Source organism: Urocitellus parryii, chromosome 6, assembly GCF_045843805.1.
Source record: "Urocitellus parryii isolate mUroPar1 chromosome 6, mUroPar1.hap1, whole genome shotgun sequence".
Lineage (NCBI taxonomy): Eukaryota > Metazoa > Chordata > Mammalia > Rodentia > Sciuridae > Urocitellus > Urocitellus parryii.
Window position 1 is genome coordinate 67,353,377 of NC_135536.1, and position 15,896 is coordinate 67,369,272.

General features: G+C 52.7%; 2 protein-coding genes across 2 annotated transcripts in view; one reads left to right on the plus strand and one right to left on the minus strand.

The window, feature by feature from the left end:
* The window catches only part of Sptb (spectrin beta, erythrocytic), a 69,912-nt gene extending 61,019 nt beyond the window's left edge, over positions 1 to 8,893 (plus strand). The window contains exons 32-35 of the mRNA XM_026385079.2: positions 2,775 to 3,022; positions 5,150 to 5,323; positions 5,623 to 5,665; positions 5,824 to 8,893. Of these exons, the coding sequence (XP_026240864.2) occupies positions 2,775 to 3,022; positions 5,150 to 5,323; positions 5,623 to 5,665; positions 5,824 to 5,991 (633 nt within the window). The 3' untranslated portion in view covers positions 5,992 to 8,893. The remainder of the gene's footprint in view (positions 1 to 2,774; positions 3,023 to 5,149; positions 5,324 to 5,622; positions 5,666 to 5,823) is intronic.
* A 1,401-nt stretch (positions 8,894 to 10,294) lies between these two features.
* Plekhg3 (pleckstrin homology and RhoGEF domain containing G3) overlaps positions 10,295 to 15,896 on the minus strand; it is a 41,017-nt gene continuing 35,415 nt past the window's right edge. The window contains exons 17-18 of the mRNA XM_077800314.1: positions 12,307 to 13,723; positions 10,295 to 11,612 (exon numbers count right to left, since the gene is read on the minus strand). Coding sequence (XP_077656440.1) covers positions 10,879 to 11,612; positions 12,307 to 13,723 — 2,151 coding nt within the window. The 3' untranslated portion in view covers positions 10,295 to 10,878. The remainder of the gene's footprint in view (positions 11,613 to 12,306; positions 13,724 to 15,896) is intronic.

Sequence of the window (15,896 nt, forward strand, 5' to 3'; positions counted from 1 at the left end):
TAGTGGGAAACCCGCACTCCAAAGCCAACCCATGACCCAGCCATATTGCTTTGGAACACACTGGCATGGCCCTCTTCATGTCCCTGCCGGGAAGCATGGGCCAGGCACTTATGAGGAGGGATTATGTTGGGAGTCAGTCCTGGCTAAATCTATCCTGATTGTCAGAGATCAGTTCCCTAAAGAAGGAGTAAGAATATAGGAAGCAGATGTGGACACAGAGCTCTCCAGCACAGCCAGTCCCAGGTGGGTAGAAACTGGGTGAGATGGACACATATGGCTGTGAGGACTGGCAGGCTTCCCTCCTGTGTCCACTATGGCATTTCTCCAAGACTCCAGACCTGGGACTCAGAGTACCTGGCCCGTCATCAGGGGCAGCCATGCACCTGCACCTCCTCTGCAGTCTCCTCTCCTGGAGGAAGAACAGGACCAGCGGGGCTTGAGGCTGGTGAGGTGGGGCAGGGGGTGGGGAGAACAAGGCTTCCTTTCTGCATTGATCATCCACTCCTGCCAGCAACAGGGGCACACGCCTGTGATACCAGGAGGCAGAGGCAGGAGGCTCCCAAGTTCAAGACTGGCCTAGGTGACTTATGTGTCTCAAAATAAAAAAACAAAAAGGGCCAGGCGGGTAGCCCAGTGGTAAAGCGCTCCAGGTTCAATTCTCAGTATGGGGCTGCAGGGGAAGTCCTCTTGAACCTTATTCCCAAAGCAGAGGGTTGGCCTGACTAGGGTCCCAGAAGGGCTCCAAACCCAGGCCTCCAGTCCCATCTTTGTCACTCCTGCCCTTCCTGTAGCTAGAGAATGATTCAGGCAGGGATTCAGGACTTCCAGAACTTTGTGGCCAAGGCAAGCTCATCGCAGACGGTGCAGAAACTCTTAAGACGGAAAGACTGCAAATAATGCAGAGAGGAGAGTGGCCCAGCCACAACTCTTAAGGGAGTCTAAGGAAGGAAAAGATGAGTGCCCGAGGGTGGCATAAAAACGCACACCTATTCGATTCTGGAGTGCATGCACCTAATTACCTCCTTACTTATTAGCTGTGTGACTGAGCAAGTCACTTAACCTCTCTGAACACTGGTTTTATTACACATAGAAAATGTGAAAATAGGCCAGTGGTTTCCAAACTTTTCCAACCACATTACCCTTCTTTCATTTTTATTTAAATTAAATTAATTATTTTTTTTAGTACTGGGGATTGAACCCAGGGATGATTTTCCACTGAGCTACAACTCCAGTCCTTTTTTTTTTTTTTTTTTTGAGACAAGGCTCAATAGGTTTTCCAGGCTGGTCTTGAACTTGTAATCCTCTTGCCTCAGCCTCCCAATTGCTGGGATTACAGGTGTGTACCACCACTCCCAGCTACCCTTCTTTACATAAAATCTTACCAGGCCCTCTATTTACAATGTGTTTATTGAACAGCCCTCATTTGATGGGTTACATATATGATCAGCTTTTCCTTTCTTCTGAACACTACCTTCAAACTTCTCCACCAAGCCCCTCCTTCACAGAGCCAGTCTGTTCACTGTTAAAAAGTCTACTCGGTTTGTTTCAGTTTCAAGTTTCAATCCGGTGTCCAACATGGTGCCCCCCTCTATTTCTCTCCGTCAGATTTAGCCCATGGCCTCAGGAACCCCTGCTGAGGAGAACATAGTCTGCTCTTTCTTTGCTTCTCCCCAGCACTTTTCTGGGCCTCCATGTCAGTTTCTGGGGCAGGGAGGGAAGGGGAACAGAAAAAGAAGCGAGTCCCTTTACTATCCAGGGTGGCTCTGGTCCTCCTGGGCTGTCTGTGTCCATGCCCTTCAGGCGTCCAGACATGGTTGCTTGGGGCATCTTCCCTTCTCTTGGTATCAAGTTCCAGCAGCCACCCTGTGCTGGCCAGATGGCCCAAGCGAGGCCATCCACAGCCCTCAAGGATTCTAAGGTACTTCCTCTTGCTAGCTGCCCCCTGCTACCCAGTTCTCCTGCTGCATGAGGCACAGGTAAGAGGCCTCTGCATAAGGAAATGCCCAGTCAGGGAATAGGAAGTGTGCAGGGAGGGAGAACCCACAGCAGTTCCCCAAGGTAAGGACTCTGTTTGGGCAATTCTCAGCCTATAGTACACTTTAGAGTCATGAAATGCTTATCAAGAAACACCAACGCACTGACCCCTGCAGGCCAGTTAACACTGTCTTGAGGGAAGGACTTGAGAACATTTTGTAAGCTTCCAAGGTGACTTTCAAAGGCAACCAGCCCTGGGAACCACTGCTCCATCTACAAATTCTCATTAGATGATGGGAGGGGGCCTGTTAGACCCAATGAAGGACTGGGAGTGACATGGGGTGACTTGGAGCCCAGTACCCTTAGCCTTAGGACTTTGATGACAATTTGAAGTACCAGAAGATCTCCCACTCAACACCCTAGGAAAAGTGGTTTGCAAAGTTGTCTTAGCAGCAGAACTTCTGTTCACATGAACTCTTCCCAAGGCCCGTGTGTCACAGAGTAAATGATAGAAGCAGGGGTTAGGGTCTGGAGCCAGGCACTGAATCAGAGCTCTCCAATAGCCTTGGAACCTGTTCCAAATTCGACCATTCCTCAGGCCCCTCTGAGGACCTTCTGTTGCTGTTCGATGGGGATGAAAGAGAGCAGGGGAGCTGGAGCCAGAGGTAGGGGGAGAGGCCAGGGAAGCGAGTGGGTACCCATGGCAGGCTAGGGAGCCATTGAACAAGGGAAGGAGGCTCAGGTGGAGGCCCTGCCTGAGCCCCCAGAAAGGTTTGCTCTCCCCCTGTGCCCCTGAGCAGGGGGAAGAAGAGAGGCCATGGCCTCAGGACCTGCAGCCACCACCCTTGCCTGGGCAGGAGGAGAAATCTGATGAAAATGAGAGGCCTGCCACGGAGCCCCTGTTTAAGGTCCTAGACACTCCTCTGAGTGAGGGCGACGAGCCCACAACGTTGCCGGCCCAGCGGGACCACGGGCACAGCGTGCAGATGGAGGGCTACCTTGGCCGCAAGCATGACCTGGAGGGGCCCAACAAGAAGGCATCCAACAGGTGTCGGGGAGAGCTGCCGGGCGCGGGGAGAGGGGCAGCTTCTAGAGATCTCTAGTAGCAGAGCCTTGGCCACGGGTGTGTGCTAGGAAAGAGCCACCCTTGGCCTCTCATTTGGGAGAGCTCCTGGGTACCCCCAGGAGACAAACCAGGGCCACTTGGCATGATGGAAAAAGCCTCAGTTGTGGTCCAGAGTTCAAATCCTACGACTTCACACACGTTACCTAACCTCCCTGTCAGTTTCCCCATTCATAAAATGGCCATGATGACTATGGTAGGCATGTTCAGCAGGGACACTGTCCCTGGCACAGAGTGGGGCCATGGTGGACACTGGCTATTGATATTACAGTTATTGCAAGGCTGGGCAGCAAGAGGGAGTCTTGGTGCTAACAGCACGTCCTTGACCAAGACCTGCTTTCATTGATCTAGGCCTATTTCTTTAGCTATAAAATAGGAGGTGACTGGGGGCTCATGACCCAGATGCTCTCTGGGAGTCCCTTCTAGTGCTGTCATTCAGTGAGTCCATGACCCTGAGAAACTGACTCAAAGGATATGTCCATTCCTGATTCTGAGCTAGTCATGTCCTTGGATTTGGTCTTTACAGGGCCGCCTCCTCCCAGGTCCTTGGAGCCTCTTTTTCTCTAGCAGCAGTCCAGGGCCTCAGGGAAATGGAACCCAGAAGTTGAAGCAAGCCACATTCCCAGGGACACTTGGAAGCACACAGAGCTCCCTATCTGGGGGGACTCAACAAAGCTACTTCAAATTCCAAAAAGAAACAATTTAGTGACCCAACTGCCCAGAAGAGGTTTATTGCTTAAATGGGAGTCCACCAGAAAAAGGGAGGCTAACACTTATTGAGTACCTACTATGTGGCAGGCATTATGTTAGGACTGATAAAATCTAACACCACCCTGAGATACTAAAGTTTCCATTTCCAGATGGAGAAACAGTCTCAGAGAGACTAAGTCATTTACTCAAGGCACAACGTTACTCCAAAGACCCAGGTCCCCCTCAGCAGCTGCCTTACTGCTGGAGGAAGGATCTCTGAGTAGCAAGTCAGAAACCCAGGCTTCATAAAAATGGCTCTGCAGCAACTTTATACTGACCTTCCAGTACTTCTTATCCATGCGCCCTACTAGTTCTCCACCTTCTTACCCTCAAAAAAGGCCTGGACGTACAGCTCAGTGGCAGAGAGTGTGCGTAGCATGCAAAAGGCTCTGGGTTCAATCCCTAATGCTACACACACACACACACACACACACACACACACACAGACACGCTAGGGTAATATACTGTGCATATATCATCCAAGCAAAAATAACAACCAAAACAAAACCCAATTCACTTCATGATTCTGTAGTGAGAATCAAATTTTCCAATGAATGTGGAATACTTTGAAAAATTAAGTTTGTGCTATTGATCTTAGATTTAGTAATTCTACTTCTAGAAATGTATAATTTCATGGTAAGATCAGAACTATAGGCAAAGACGTATACATGAGAATGATCATCACATCACTATTTAAATTATGGATAAATTTTCCATAATAAAGGGATTATGTGTATATATTATGGCATACTATAGTCACCCAAAAATCAATATCAAGAAATATTTGAGGATATGAATAAATACTCATGATATAGTGTTTAATCTTAAAAGCAGGAGGTAAAATTGAATATATAAGGCTGTGGATGTAGCTCAGTGGTAGAGCATTTGCCTAGCATGCCTGAGGCCCTGGGTGTGATTCCCAGAAAATAAATAAACACACACACACACACACACACACACACACACAGAGAGAGAGTGAGAGAGAGAGAGAGAGAGAGAGAGAGGAGAGAGAATATTCCAATTTTAGTTATCTATGTATATAGAAAAATCTGAATGTGAATAGAAGAAAAACTAGAATATGTAAAATGTAACAGTAGTTAGCTTTTGGTATTAAAATTACATACAGATAATCCTCTCCCCTACCCACCCCCCACACTTTCTAAACAATAAAATCTTACTATTTATCAGAGCAAAAATAACTCAATAAAAAGAAAAAGGAAATAAAAAGGAAAAGCCATAGGCATTGATCATAAAGATACTGTCTCAGGACTGTGGGTGACCTATTTGTCCCCATCTTTGCAGGTCCTGGAACAATTTGTACTGTGTGCTCAGGAATAGTGAACTGACCTTCTACAAGGACGCCAAAAACCTGGCCCTGGGGGTTCCCTACCATGGGGAGGAGCCCCTGGCCCTGAGACATGCTATCTGTGAGATCGCTGCCAACTACAAAAAGAAGAAGCACGTCTTTAAGCTGAGGTGAGCCTTCCTGCCTGCTGCCCCTTACCTGGGCCCTGAACCCTTTGAACCCTCAGGCTGATGGCTTTGGCATGAGTGACCAGCTAGAGGTTCACTGTAGGGGACCAGCCCCAACCAAGCTCATGCTGCTCCTTGAGGATTTTGCGAATTGAAGAGGCTCACGATTCAGACTCTTACCTCTCAGAAGGCACTCAGAGTGTTCTGAATAACAGGCTCGGGGACAGGGGGAGTCTTAGCCAGCCCATTCCGTCCAGGTCATGGCTTCCGACATGACAGGAAAGTCTTTTTTTTTCTCCTAGGCTGAGTAATGGCAGCGAGTGGCTCTTCCATGGCAAAGATGAGGTAAGTGTGGGGTGGCCCAACCCATCTGTGCCTAACAAAGAGGCAGGTGGAAGAGACCTAGGCCTCTGGACCTCAAGGCTCCTGTGGAACAGGCAGTCCCAGGAGCACTCCCATTGCCTTGGGACCCTGGACTTGGCCCTGACGCCCCCATCCTGTAGGAGGAGATGCTGTCCTGGCTGCAAGGTGTGAGCACGGCCATCAACGAGTCCCAGAGCATCCGCGTCAAGACGCAGAGCCTGCCTCTGCCCTCCCTCACTGGCCCGGATGCCAGTCTTGGCAAGAAGGACAAGGAGAAGAGATTCAGTTTCTTCCCCAAAAAGAAATAGCAGCCGGTGGCCCCCGCTGGTGGGGCCAGCCAGGCAGGCGCAGTGGTGCATCAGGGCACACAGGGACCGGCCACCTGAGGCCGTGGGCCCTGACCTCCACAGTGGATGGTCCTCCTCCACCTCCTGCCCACCAGCTCGAGAGTCACCAGGCCGGCCCCTGGGGTCACCAGACCGGCCCCTGGGGCCCCCGCTGCGCTGGAATAGCTGCCTCTGCGCCCTGCCTGGCAGCCCCAATGCCTGCCAACATGCCCTCTGCCTGTGGCACAGACGGCTTGGCTCCAGGTGGCAGGAAACGGTTCCCCGAGGCGCATGCCCTCCTCTCCGCATCCCCATAAAAGCAGAAGGTGGCTGATGGGGCTTGTCCTATGCTGCCCACTCCCACAGCAAGTCGTGCTTGGGGTTACCTCCCATGTGGTCACAGCCAGGAAAGGGGAAGGGAAAGGGAAGGGGGACACTGGCAAAGCCTGACTTGCCCTTAGAGGAATGAGGAGACTTCAGGGGGGCCACAGAGCCCCAGCTCTGGGCAAGGGGCTGCTGGGGGACTGAGGGGACAAGAAGGAACACAGGGCCTCAGGTGCTGCCAGCCACCTCCCCACTGGGCTTTCTCAGAACTGGGTCCCTCCTTAGGGCCAGCAGATACTCTCCTCTCCCCTCCTCTGTGTTGTGGGTCCTGACTGAGGGAGCCTCCTGCTGCCCCTGGCACCCTTTTTTGGTACCGGCAGAGACTGAAGGAGGGAGGACCAGCAGTTCTCAAACCATTCCTCTTTGAAAACCCTAGTTAGAGCTTCGGGCTCAGGGCTCAGACCTGAAGGAGGGACAGACAGGTCCCCACACTGCCTAAGGCTCTGCCTCTCCGGGCTGGGATCCTTCCCACTCCCAATAGCAACCAAGCCAGCAATATCCGCTAGATGCACAGCGGGGAACCAGTGTAGGCCCCCAGATATGGGGTGGATACCCAGCACCTGGTAAAGCATCCCAAAGTCCAGCGCCCACTGTGTCTGCAGCTGGTGTCATCCAAGGCTACTGACTGACCAGACAGAGAGCCGGGTTATCAGAGTGGAGTGACAAATATGGCCGTACCTAGGTATTAACGGCATGTGACACAACTACCGCTGGGCAGCTGGGATAAACACTGGGGCCAGAGAGGGCCTGGCCTTGGGTTCTGAGAGACATATAGATACAGAGATCACCAAACATCTCCCAAACCCACCTCCATACACTAACAGGGGCTCTGCAATCTCTGTCCCCAGGGAGAGCCTTCCCCATGCTCTGGAAGGGCGAAATCACCAGTCCAATGAGGACTTTCCTTCTCTGAAAGCAATACAGCTTCAGCCCAGCATCTTATCTGGGGTTAGATCCTAAAGAGGGGATCAAGCTGGAGGCAGCAGGTGTTCTCTCCCAGGGAGACCAAAAAGGTCCCCAGGGCCCAAAGCTACTTTTTCTATTGCCTTCCCTATGGGAAGGAGCTTTGGCTTTGTGGAAATGAATCAGGTAAGACTCAGGGAAAAGCCACACAGGTAGATATCAGAGTTGGGAGGCCTTCCCAGGAACCTTTAGTACTGACTGGGGCAGGCACAGCTCAGAGAGCACTATGTCCGGGCGAGGCCGACTCCATCAGACAGCATCCACACGGGAGGGAATCAGTTACCCAGTGGAGCCTGCTCTCCCCACATGAGGTCTTCCACCTCTATAGTGAGGGTCTTCATTTGGCCTCAACACATAGGACCCTATGACCCTCTGCTTCTACAGGGAACCTGGCGTGTTCCATTAGTCAGCCTCTGTCTACTGCTGGGGAAGCCAAGGCTAGAAGGTGACCATACTCACCTGGCAGTAAAAAAAGCCTTTGGTGCATTCAAAGGCAGGCCCACAGCTGGGACAGAGAGCAGGCTCCTTGCCAAGGGCAGAAGGTGACAAGTAGCTCGCAACTATTTCCCTGGGGCCAGTAGTGAGCCAATGGATAAAGGTCCACTTTCTCCCCTCCATGTGTGCCCAAGTAGCACCAGAAGTGAGGAATTTCCAGTGAGCAACTCCATGGAGTCAAGAAAGAAAGGGCTCCATAGAAGAGCTAGAATTTCGCCACCCCAGGTCCCCAGGATTGGGCAAGGGCAGCCAGCTGCATGTGATTCACTATCTACCGCCAGCTCCCCACGCATCTTGCCCACGTCAACCAGGTCCCGAGACACTCAATCAACTGGACTGACATTGCAGGTGCCCGAATTTGGGAGACTCTATGCCACTCCAGGACTAAGCTCTCCAGGTGCCCTGGCAAGGTTTCTTTTTTTTCCCTTCTTTTCTCATATTTTCTATTTTGCAGTCTTTCCCTTGACAGTGTTTCCAAACTAGGGTGACACAGCTCCAGTCCACACCAGCATAACAGGCTTCCTCCCCAGGGCGGCTTAGAGGAAGCTCCTTCTGGGCATGTCAGGCGTCCTCCTGCCCACTCTTCCCCTTTGTCCCTGGCCTCAGCTGATTCTGGCTGAGGGAGGAGTGGAGGGTCCTGGGGCTCCCCCCACTCCTAACTTTCACTAAGCACCCAGAACAGGAGGCCTGTGTCGGGCTCGGCTTTCCCCCCTACTCCACCCCTCCGTACTGCCTGTGGGAAGGCAATCAGGTCCTCTAGACTGGTCCTGGATCTCCTTCCTCCCTCAGTGGGAGGGGGCAGAGATCCAGAAGAGGAAGAGACCAGCTGGCCACATGGCTTGGTCCCTTGGTCAAGCAAGCTCAGGGAGGATGCAAGAGAGGCGGTGGCTGCGGAGGAATGTCACTTGTTGGGTACAGAATATGCTATCTGGGGCTGGCCCTGGGGCCGGCTGGGCCTTGTCCTCCACCTGCTCAAATGTGCTTCCACCAACCAGAGGAAACCCATTTACTAGTTTTTCTAATAAATCTATATAATGCTCCACATTTGTCTGTTCCTTATTTGACTAGCCTTGTTTCTCTTTGAACTGGGCCACAGAGAGCCAGCACCATGAAGGGATAGCTAGGCTCTGACTTGAGCCTGGTACCCAGGCCATGGGCGCCACCTGAGACCCTGAGCCAAGCTTCCTTCAACTAGAAGGCCTACTGCAGGGTAAAATCATTTCTAGTCACAGATGAGTCCAGGCCACACTGGACATCTACAGAGGGGGGGCAGTTTCATTTGGTCTGGGTGCATGGAACATAGGCACTGCTGGGTTTCAAAAGGTTCCCAGATGATTCTAATGGGCAGCTGATAAGACCCTCTGCCCTGGCCTTGGCCTATGACCTGAAGAGTTCCATCAGGGAGTCTGAGAAGCAGGAGCTCATCCGTTGTCTTCAATCCACATATGAGGAAAGGGCAAAAGTTGGGGCGATCCAGTTGGCTACTGGCAAGGCTGGGATAAAAGTGTGAGTCACCTGCCTGGTACATTTGTGGCTTCTCAGTGTTGTATCCAGGACTGGCCTGGGAGGAGCCAGCTCTCTTCTCAGTGACTATGGATATGACCACAGAAGATTCCAGGAAGCTGGTAGAACACAGGCTAACTGCCCTGCTTCTGCACAGGAGACTGCCACTCACCACGGGTCTCCCCTTGACCTCAGGAGATTCAGCAAACCCATGTTCAGGTTGAATCCATCCTCTTAGGTCAGACGACTCATGGCCCCGACTCCGCAGGGCTGCGGGAACATTCATCTACCACCTGGGCCCTGCCGCCTCTTCCTGTCCAACCCCAGCCAGAACCAACTGGGCAAAATGAGATTGGTCCTCCAAGGAGAAAGGGCAGAAATCCCCATGAGCAAGAGGGAGGCATTCCTAGCCCTTCTGAATCCAGGCTTTCTTAATGCAATGAAAACAGAGGATCCATCCTGGCAAAATACACGTGCACTCCTCACCCAACACTGGAAGCCATTTGAGGACATGCCCAGAGCCCAAGCTAGGAACCCTTGCCTTCTGGGATGCCTCCTGGGACTGGAGAGGGAAAGATGAGGTATTTGCACCAGATATTGGTACCTTCTTATTAGAAAATGTCCCATTTGCCCCGGTCACTCCTCCCTCCCTGCTTGTAGCACTACTTTGGCCCTTGAGGAAGAGAGCTAAAGGCTGGCATGTGAGGCCCTCTGCCCCAGACAGGACGCCAGGCCGTGGGTAGACAGAGAAGCAGAAGTAGCAGAGAACAAGCTCCTTCCTGTGCATCCTGCTGTCCCTGCCTGCCCCATGAGCATCCTGGTGCCTTGATGAGTGCAGAGGGAACCCCCTGTGCTCTGCCTATTCTAAGAAATCCTCAGCCACAGCAACTCTCCCCACCCCCTCCAGGCGCAGTAAGAAGGCACACACAGGTCGGTGGGTCAGCAGTGGTTATTGCACCATTGGCACAGAGTGAAATGTGTGTACATTAGCGACAACCACAGGGACAGCAAGACAACCCTCAAAAGTACCTGAACTAAGTCGGTTACATTCTTCACAGGAGGGGAATAAACAAGATGCCTACTCGCTCGCACGCACATACCACAGGATGGAAAGCAATAAATTATTGGCCTCATTCCTGAGTCCTAAGAAAAGGCACAGTTAAAGAGCAAAGCCTGCCCAGGTCTCCCCCCGAGGGTCCTCGGCCTGGCAATGGCCAGCCCAGGGCCTGAGCAGTGCTTGCTCTCCCTGGGAAGAAGTGAGCTTAAATATTTGGCTTCCAACCAGAGAGATATTTACAAGGGAAGTGGGAAGTGCGACTCATCTGGGCTTGAGGAAAGGCGTCTGGAGCCCCAGGAGACCACCAGCACACAGAGCAGGCTGCAGGCAAGGCCACGCTGGGTCGCTCTTCTAGGAGAGCAAGGGCAGCCTTCACGAGGGCCCTGGGCAAGGGGCCCATGTAAGCCCAGATTCGGGGGGAGGTATGCCACACCGACATGGCTCCTGCCCCTGACCAGCAGTCAGAGTCAACCTACAGAGTTCAAGGCCTGGAATTTCTCTCTCAGGTTTCTCACTCTGCTCTGCTTGCTTGGGTCTGCTGGATCCCTGGGACCATCTTCCTTCGGCTGATACTCTACAGAGTCTGGGAAACGTTGGCCTTGTGCCACCACGGCTGCCGGTGAGCTTGGTCCCTGCCCATTGCCCACCTCATCCAGCCCTGCAGTGGGGCTGGGAAGGGGTCCCTTCTCCATGACAATCACTCGCCGGTTGTTCTCCAGGGTGACATCTGCGGTGACATACAGGGCTTCACCTCCATTCAGCCGGCTTTGAGGCGGCATCCTAGGAGGTGGGGACTGGGTAGCTCCCTGGCTCCTCTTGGTGTTCAGGCTGCAACAGCGGCCCACTCTGCCAGAGAGAGGGGGCTCCACCATATTCTCAGGCGCAGAGTGGCTCCGGTTGACGGGTGGGCCACGAGGGCGACGGCGGCTTCCCTCGGCCTGGACAGCCTCATCGTGGGAGGCATACTTGGAGCAGAGTTCTCGGACATCGGGCCAGTTGAAAGTCTCAGTGTCAAAGGGGCTGAGGGGACTCCGAGTGCAGGGCCGGCACCCAGGTGAGGTGGTCCTTGGGCTGGCAGCAGAAGGGCTGAAGGAGAAACGGCGTGGGGACGTCTCTCTAGCAGAGGAGGGCTTGGGGGGGCTGTGCTCTTGGGCCACCAGCTGCTCGTACGTGAAGAGGGAAAGCAAGGGCCTTCTCTTGCCTGTGAGGAGAGAGCGAGCCATGAGTGGCTGTGAGAGGAGGGGCCCCAAGGGGGGGCTCCCAAGAGCCCTCAGCTCACTTCCCAGGTGAGGCTGCTTCCTGGGGCTTGGTACAAAAGAAGAGAAATTCCATTAACCGCCCCTTTATCACAGGGCAACCGGAAGAGGAGAAAAGCAGTGGGGGGAAGGAGCCAGGAGTCAAAGGAAGAAATGAGAGCTCTGCTCTCATCCTGGTAAGGGAGGGGCCCCTGACCATGTTCCTCCCTCTGCTCCACACAGAGGGCTCACCCAGAGGAGCAGGCTTAGCCTCAGAGCACCAGACCAGAGGCTAGGACTCACCACACATCAGTAGAGCAGGGAGTCCAGCCCTACTTTTTTGTTTTTTGAGTTTTTTTTTTCAGTGGGGGGTGGATTACCAGGGACTCAGGGGCACTCAACCATTGAGCCACATTCCCAACCCTATTTTGTATTTTATTTAGTGATAAGGTCTCACTGAGTTGCTTAGGGCCTCACTAAGTTGCTGAGGCTGGCTTTGAACTCTCGATCCTCCTGCCTCAGCCTCCCGAGTGGCTGGGATTACAGACATGCGCCACCGTGCCTGGCCCCAGTCCTCTCTTTGGTATGGTCTCTTTAGAAGTTACTTTCTCCAAGTTCCCAATTGACTTTTCCACCCCTGGACCATCACCCCTATCATACCTTTGACACCTGCTAGGTCTCCAGGCTCCTCCTGTGGGCAGGGAACGGTGGGGCTCTTCCCGTCCCTCTCAGGAGCTGCCTTTTCCCACTGCAGTGGCGGCCTGGCCGTCATTGACTTGTTCTTGATGCGGAGGCTGTACTGGCGGGCCAGCTGGTAGACCTTGTTCTTGACACGCTCACTCATGTGGCTGTCCATCACATGAGAGAGCTGCATGATGCGGGGATGCAGTGGGGTGACCAGCTCCCCCTGGGCACCGCTGCTCAGCTCCTTCACCAGTTCTTTCAGCTCCCGAGCCAGGTGGGCCGGGCTGGGCCGTTCCGTGGGGGAGGCGCTTTCTGGTGAGGCGGTAGCTGACTCCTCTGTGATGGCCCCCAGCTCATGCTCCTCCAAAATGAAGAGTGGCTCTTGCAGGTCAAAGCCATTGGCCTGGCCCTGGCCTTGCTCTGTCCGGGGGCTCCCCTCAGCAGACTCCATTCTCTCCCACATTTTTACAATTTCAGAAGATGGACGGAACTCAGCATCCGTGATAGGAGCCGAGTCCCCTGTTGCCACCTGGCTGGGTCCTGGGAGATCAAACAGGGCCCAGGAGGCCGGTCGGGAGCCCCCCTGTCTCTTGTACTCTACTGGAGCTGCAGGCTTTGGGTCTGGCCTGGGAAGGTTGTTGAACCTGGAGACGGAGTTTCTCACTAATCCTTTGGGGATGTAGGAGAGACTCTCCCGGCGCCGGACGCTGAAGCCCGCATCATGGTGCTCTGCATTTTCATAGTAGCTCTTGATTTTGTCCAGCAGTAACCTGTCTCGGGTAGAGAGTGCCGATTCCTTCTTCTTGCAGGAAGACCTGTCAGGCTCCACAGGGCTGCCTGCATTTGGGGGTTCTGTCCCATTGACAGAAGGGCCACTCTCTGAGGCCACCCCTGTGCTGATGTCCATTTCTGGAGTGGGCTGGTTGCTGAGGGAGTCCGTGGCGCTGCCCCACCGGGCCAGGCCCTTCTCACTGCCCTCTAAGCTGAGCACGCTACTGCTCCGGCTGACCAGCCGAGGTGTCCCAAAGCCACTGGACTTGCCATCCTCCAGTGCCAGGCTGCTCCGCCGAGAGAAGCTGCTGACAAAACGCTCAGCAATGACACTGGCCTGGTCTAGCACAGAGGGTGGCAGGAGACTCTCTGGCTCCTGGACTGTCCCCATTTCCTCCTCCTCTTCTTCACTGCTCAGGGCCTTAAGGTCCTCGTTGCTGTCGGCCACCACTAAGTCCACCATGTCACCTGGGTGGTCTATCTCCAGCAGCCCCTGGTGAGCATCAAGCTGTGTTTCCAGGACCTCTGGAGACTCTGTGTCTGAAGGCATGTCCTCGGTGCTGGGACCTTCCACAGCAGCAAAGACCTCCTGTTCAGGCCCAAGCTCAGGGTCTGGCTCAACCTGAGACACAGGAGAGAGAGCTCACATGAATACAAAGCCTCCCTCATGACACTGGGAGACACGAGGATGGCATGGTCTGCTCAGAGCCTGTAGGGTAGGACTGGAGACAGGATGAGTGTGACAGGGCCTCACAGAAAGGAAAATGAGGATGTTGGTTTGTTTTGTTTTGTTCTGTTGGTACTGGGGATCTAACCCAGGGATGCCTTCCGACAGAGCACCCCCAGCCCATTTGTTTTTTAAGACAAGGTCTCACTAAGTTGCCAAGGCCAGCCTCGACTTGTGATCCTGTCTCAGGCTCCTGAGCTGCTGGGATTACAAGTGCGCACCACCACGCCCAGCAATGATGGTGTTTTTAATCACCCTGCAGCTAGGGTGCTGGGCTCATGTCCTCACACTAAGAAAATCATGAGGAATGGGGAAGGGCAGGGACACCTCTCAGTGGCAGCCTGCCTGTGAACTATAGGCACAAGGTGGAGATTTAACACTGGGCCAAGCACTGCCCCTGACTCCCAGGGGCTGGCTCTCACTGAGCCATAGCACTAGGAATCCCGGGTCTGAAGGTAAGGCTCCTACCCAAGCTCTTAAGGCACCAGACATAGGTTGGGTGAGTGACATTCCAACTTCCCTGAGGGACCAAGGCCTCTGTGGGATGTCAGGAAGGAGGGCAACACAACCATGTGCCAAAACCCTGTTAGACCGTGAGGACAGGGAATTGGCTCCTACCAGGCCCAGTACCTGTGGGCCTAGCATAAATGCATATGCCAGGACTGGGGTTGGAGCTCAGTGGCAGAGCACTTGCCTCGCAACTGTGAGGCACGGGTTCAATCCTCAGCACCACATACAAATAAACAAATAGAGGTCCATCAACAACTACAAAAAAAATCTTAAATGCATTTCCCAATAGATGGACATGGAAAGAAGCAAATTTGAGAATTCCCTCTTGACCACCACCTAAAGTATGGCTAGTCCAAACTGAGAATATATTTCAAAGGCTTTTTATATATATATATATATATATATATTTATAAAAGGATAAAATGCATCCATAACTTTTTATATTGATTACATGTTGAAATGATAATATTTTGGACCTACTGGGTTATATAAAATATAGTGCTAAAATTAATTTCGCGTTTCTTTTTAACATGGCTACTAGAAAACTAACATTACATGTGGGACTTACATCCTATTATTATTGCACAGTGCCACTTTCTATGGTCTGGATGATAGTGTCATCCTAAAACTGATGTGTGAGACCCTAACACCCAGTGTGACAGCATTAACCAACTGTGCCTTTTGGAGGAGATTAAGTCGTTGGTGGGGGCTCCTCCTTCATGAATGGAATTAGTGCCCTTAGAAAAGAAGCTTGAGGGAGTTTCCTGGCCCCTTCTACCGTGAGAGGACACAGCGAGAAGAGGACATCTGTGAAGCAGAAAGCGGTCCTTCACTAGACACGGAATCTGCTGGTCCCTTGATCTTTTTATTATTATTCCTTGCATACTGGGGATTGGACCCAGGGGTGGTCTACCACTGAGCTACATCCCCAATCCTTTTTATTTTTCAAGACAGGGTCTTGTTAAGTTGCTGAGGCTGGTCTTGAACTTGCAATTCTCCTGCCTCAGCCTCCCAAGTCACTAGGATTATAGGCATGTACCATTGCACCCAGCAATTTCTGTTGTTTTATAAGCTCCCAATCTAAGTATAGCAACCCAAACAAACAAGGACACCATGGTCTATTCCTATCCAGTGTCATCCAGCTTTTTAGTCTCTCCTGGCTAGGGAGGACAACCTGGGGTCTAGCCTAGCTTGTGACCATTTCCCTATAACTTTGGAAGTCAGCTGGACTTGCCATCCCAAGGAGGTGGTGAAGGTGATGGAGGAGGAGGAGGAGCAGCAGCAGCAGCAGCAAAGGAGTCAGCTCCATACAACCCACAGTCAGCATGAGGTAGGAGAAGAGGAAGGTGGGCCTCTGAGCCAGAGATCCAGATCCACTCTCCGCTCTACCCAGCTGCAGCCCACCACTTAACCGCTCAGAGCCTCTTCTCCTTCTAGAGCTATTGCAGGGAAAAGAAGGGAGAGACAAAACAAAGCACAGGAGGCGTCCAGTAGATGTCAATACCCTATTCCTTTGTCCAGGTGGCTGGAGGAGTGATTTAAATGTCTGGCACGCTGG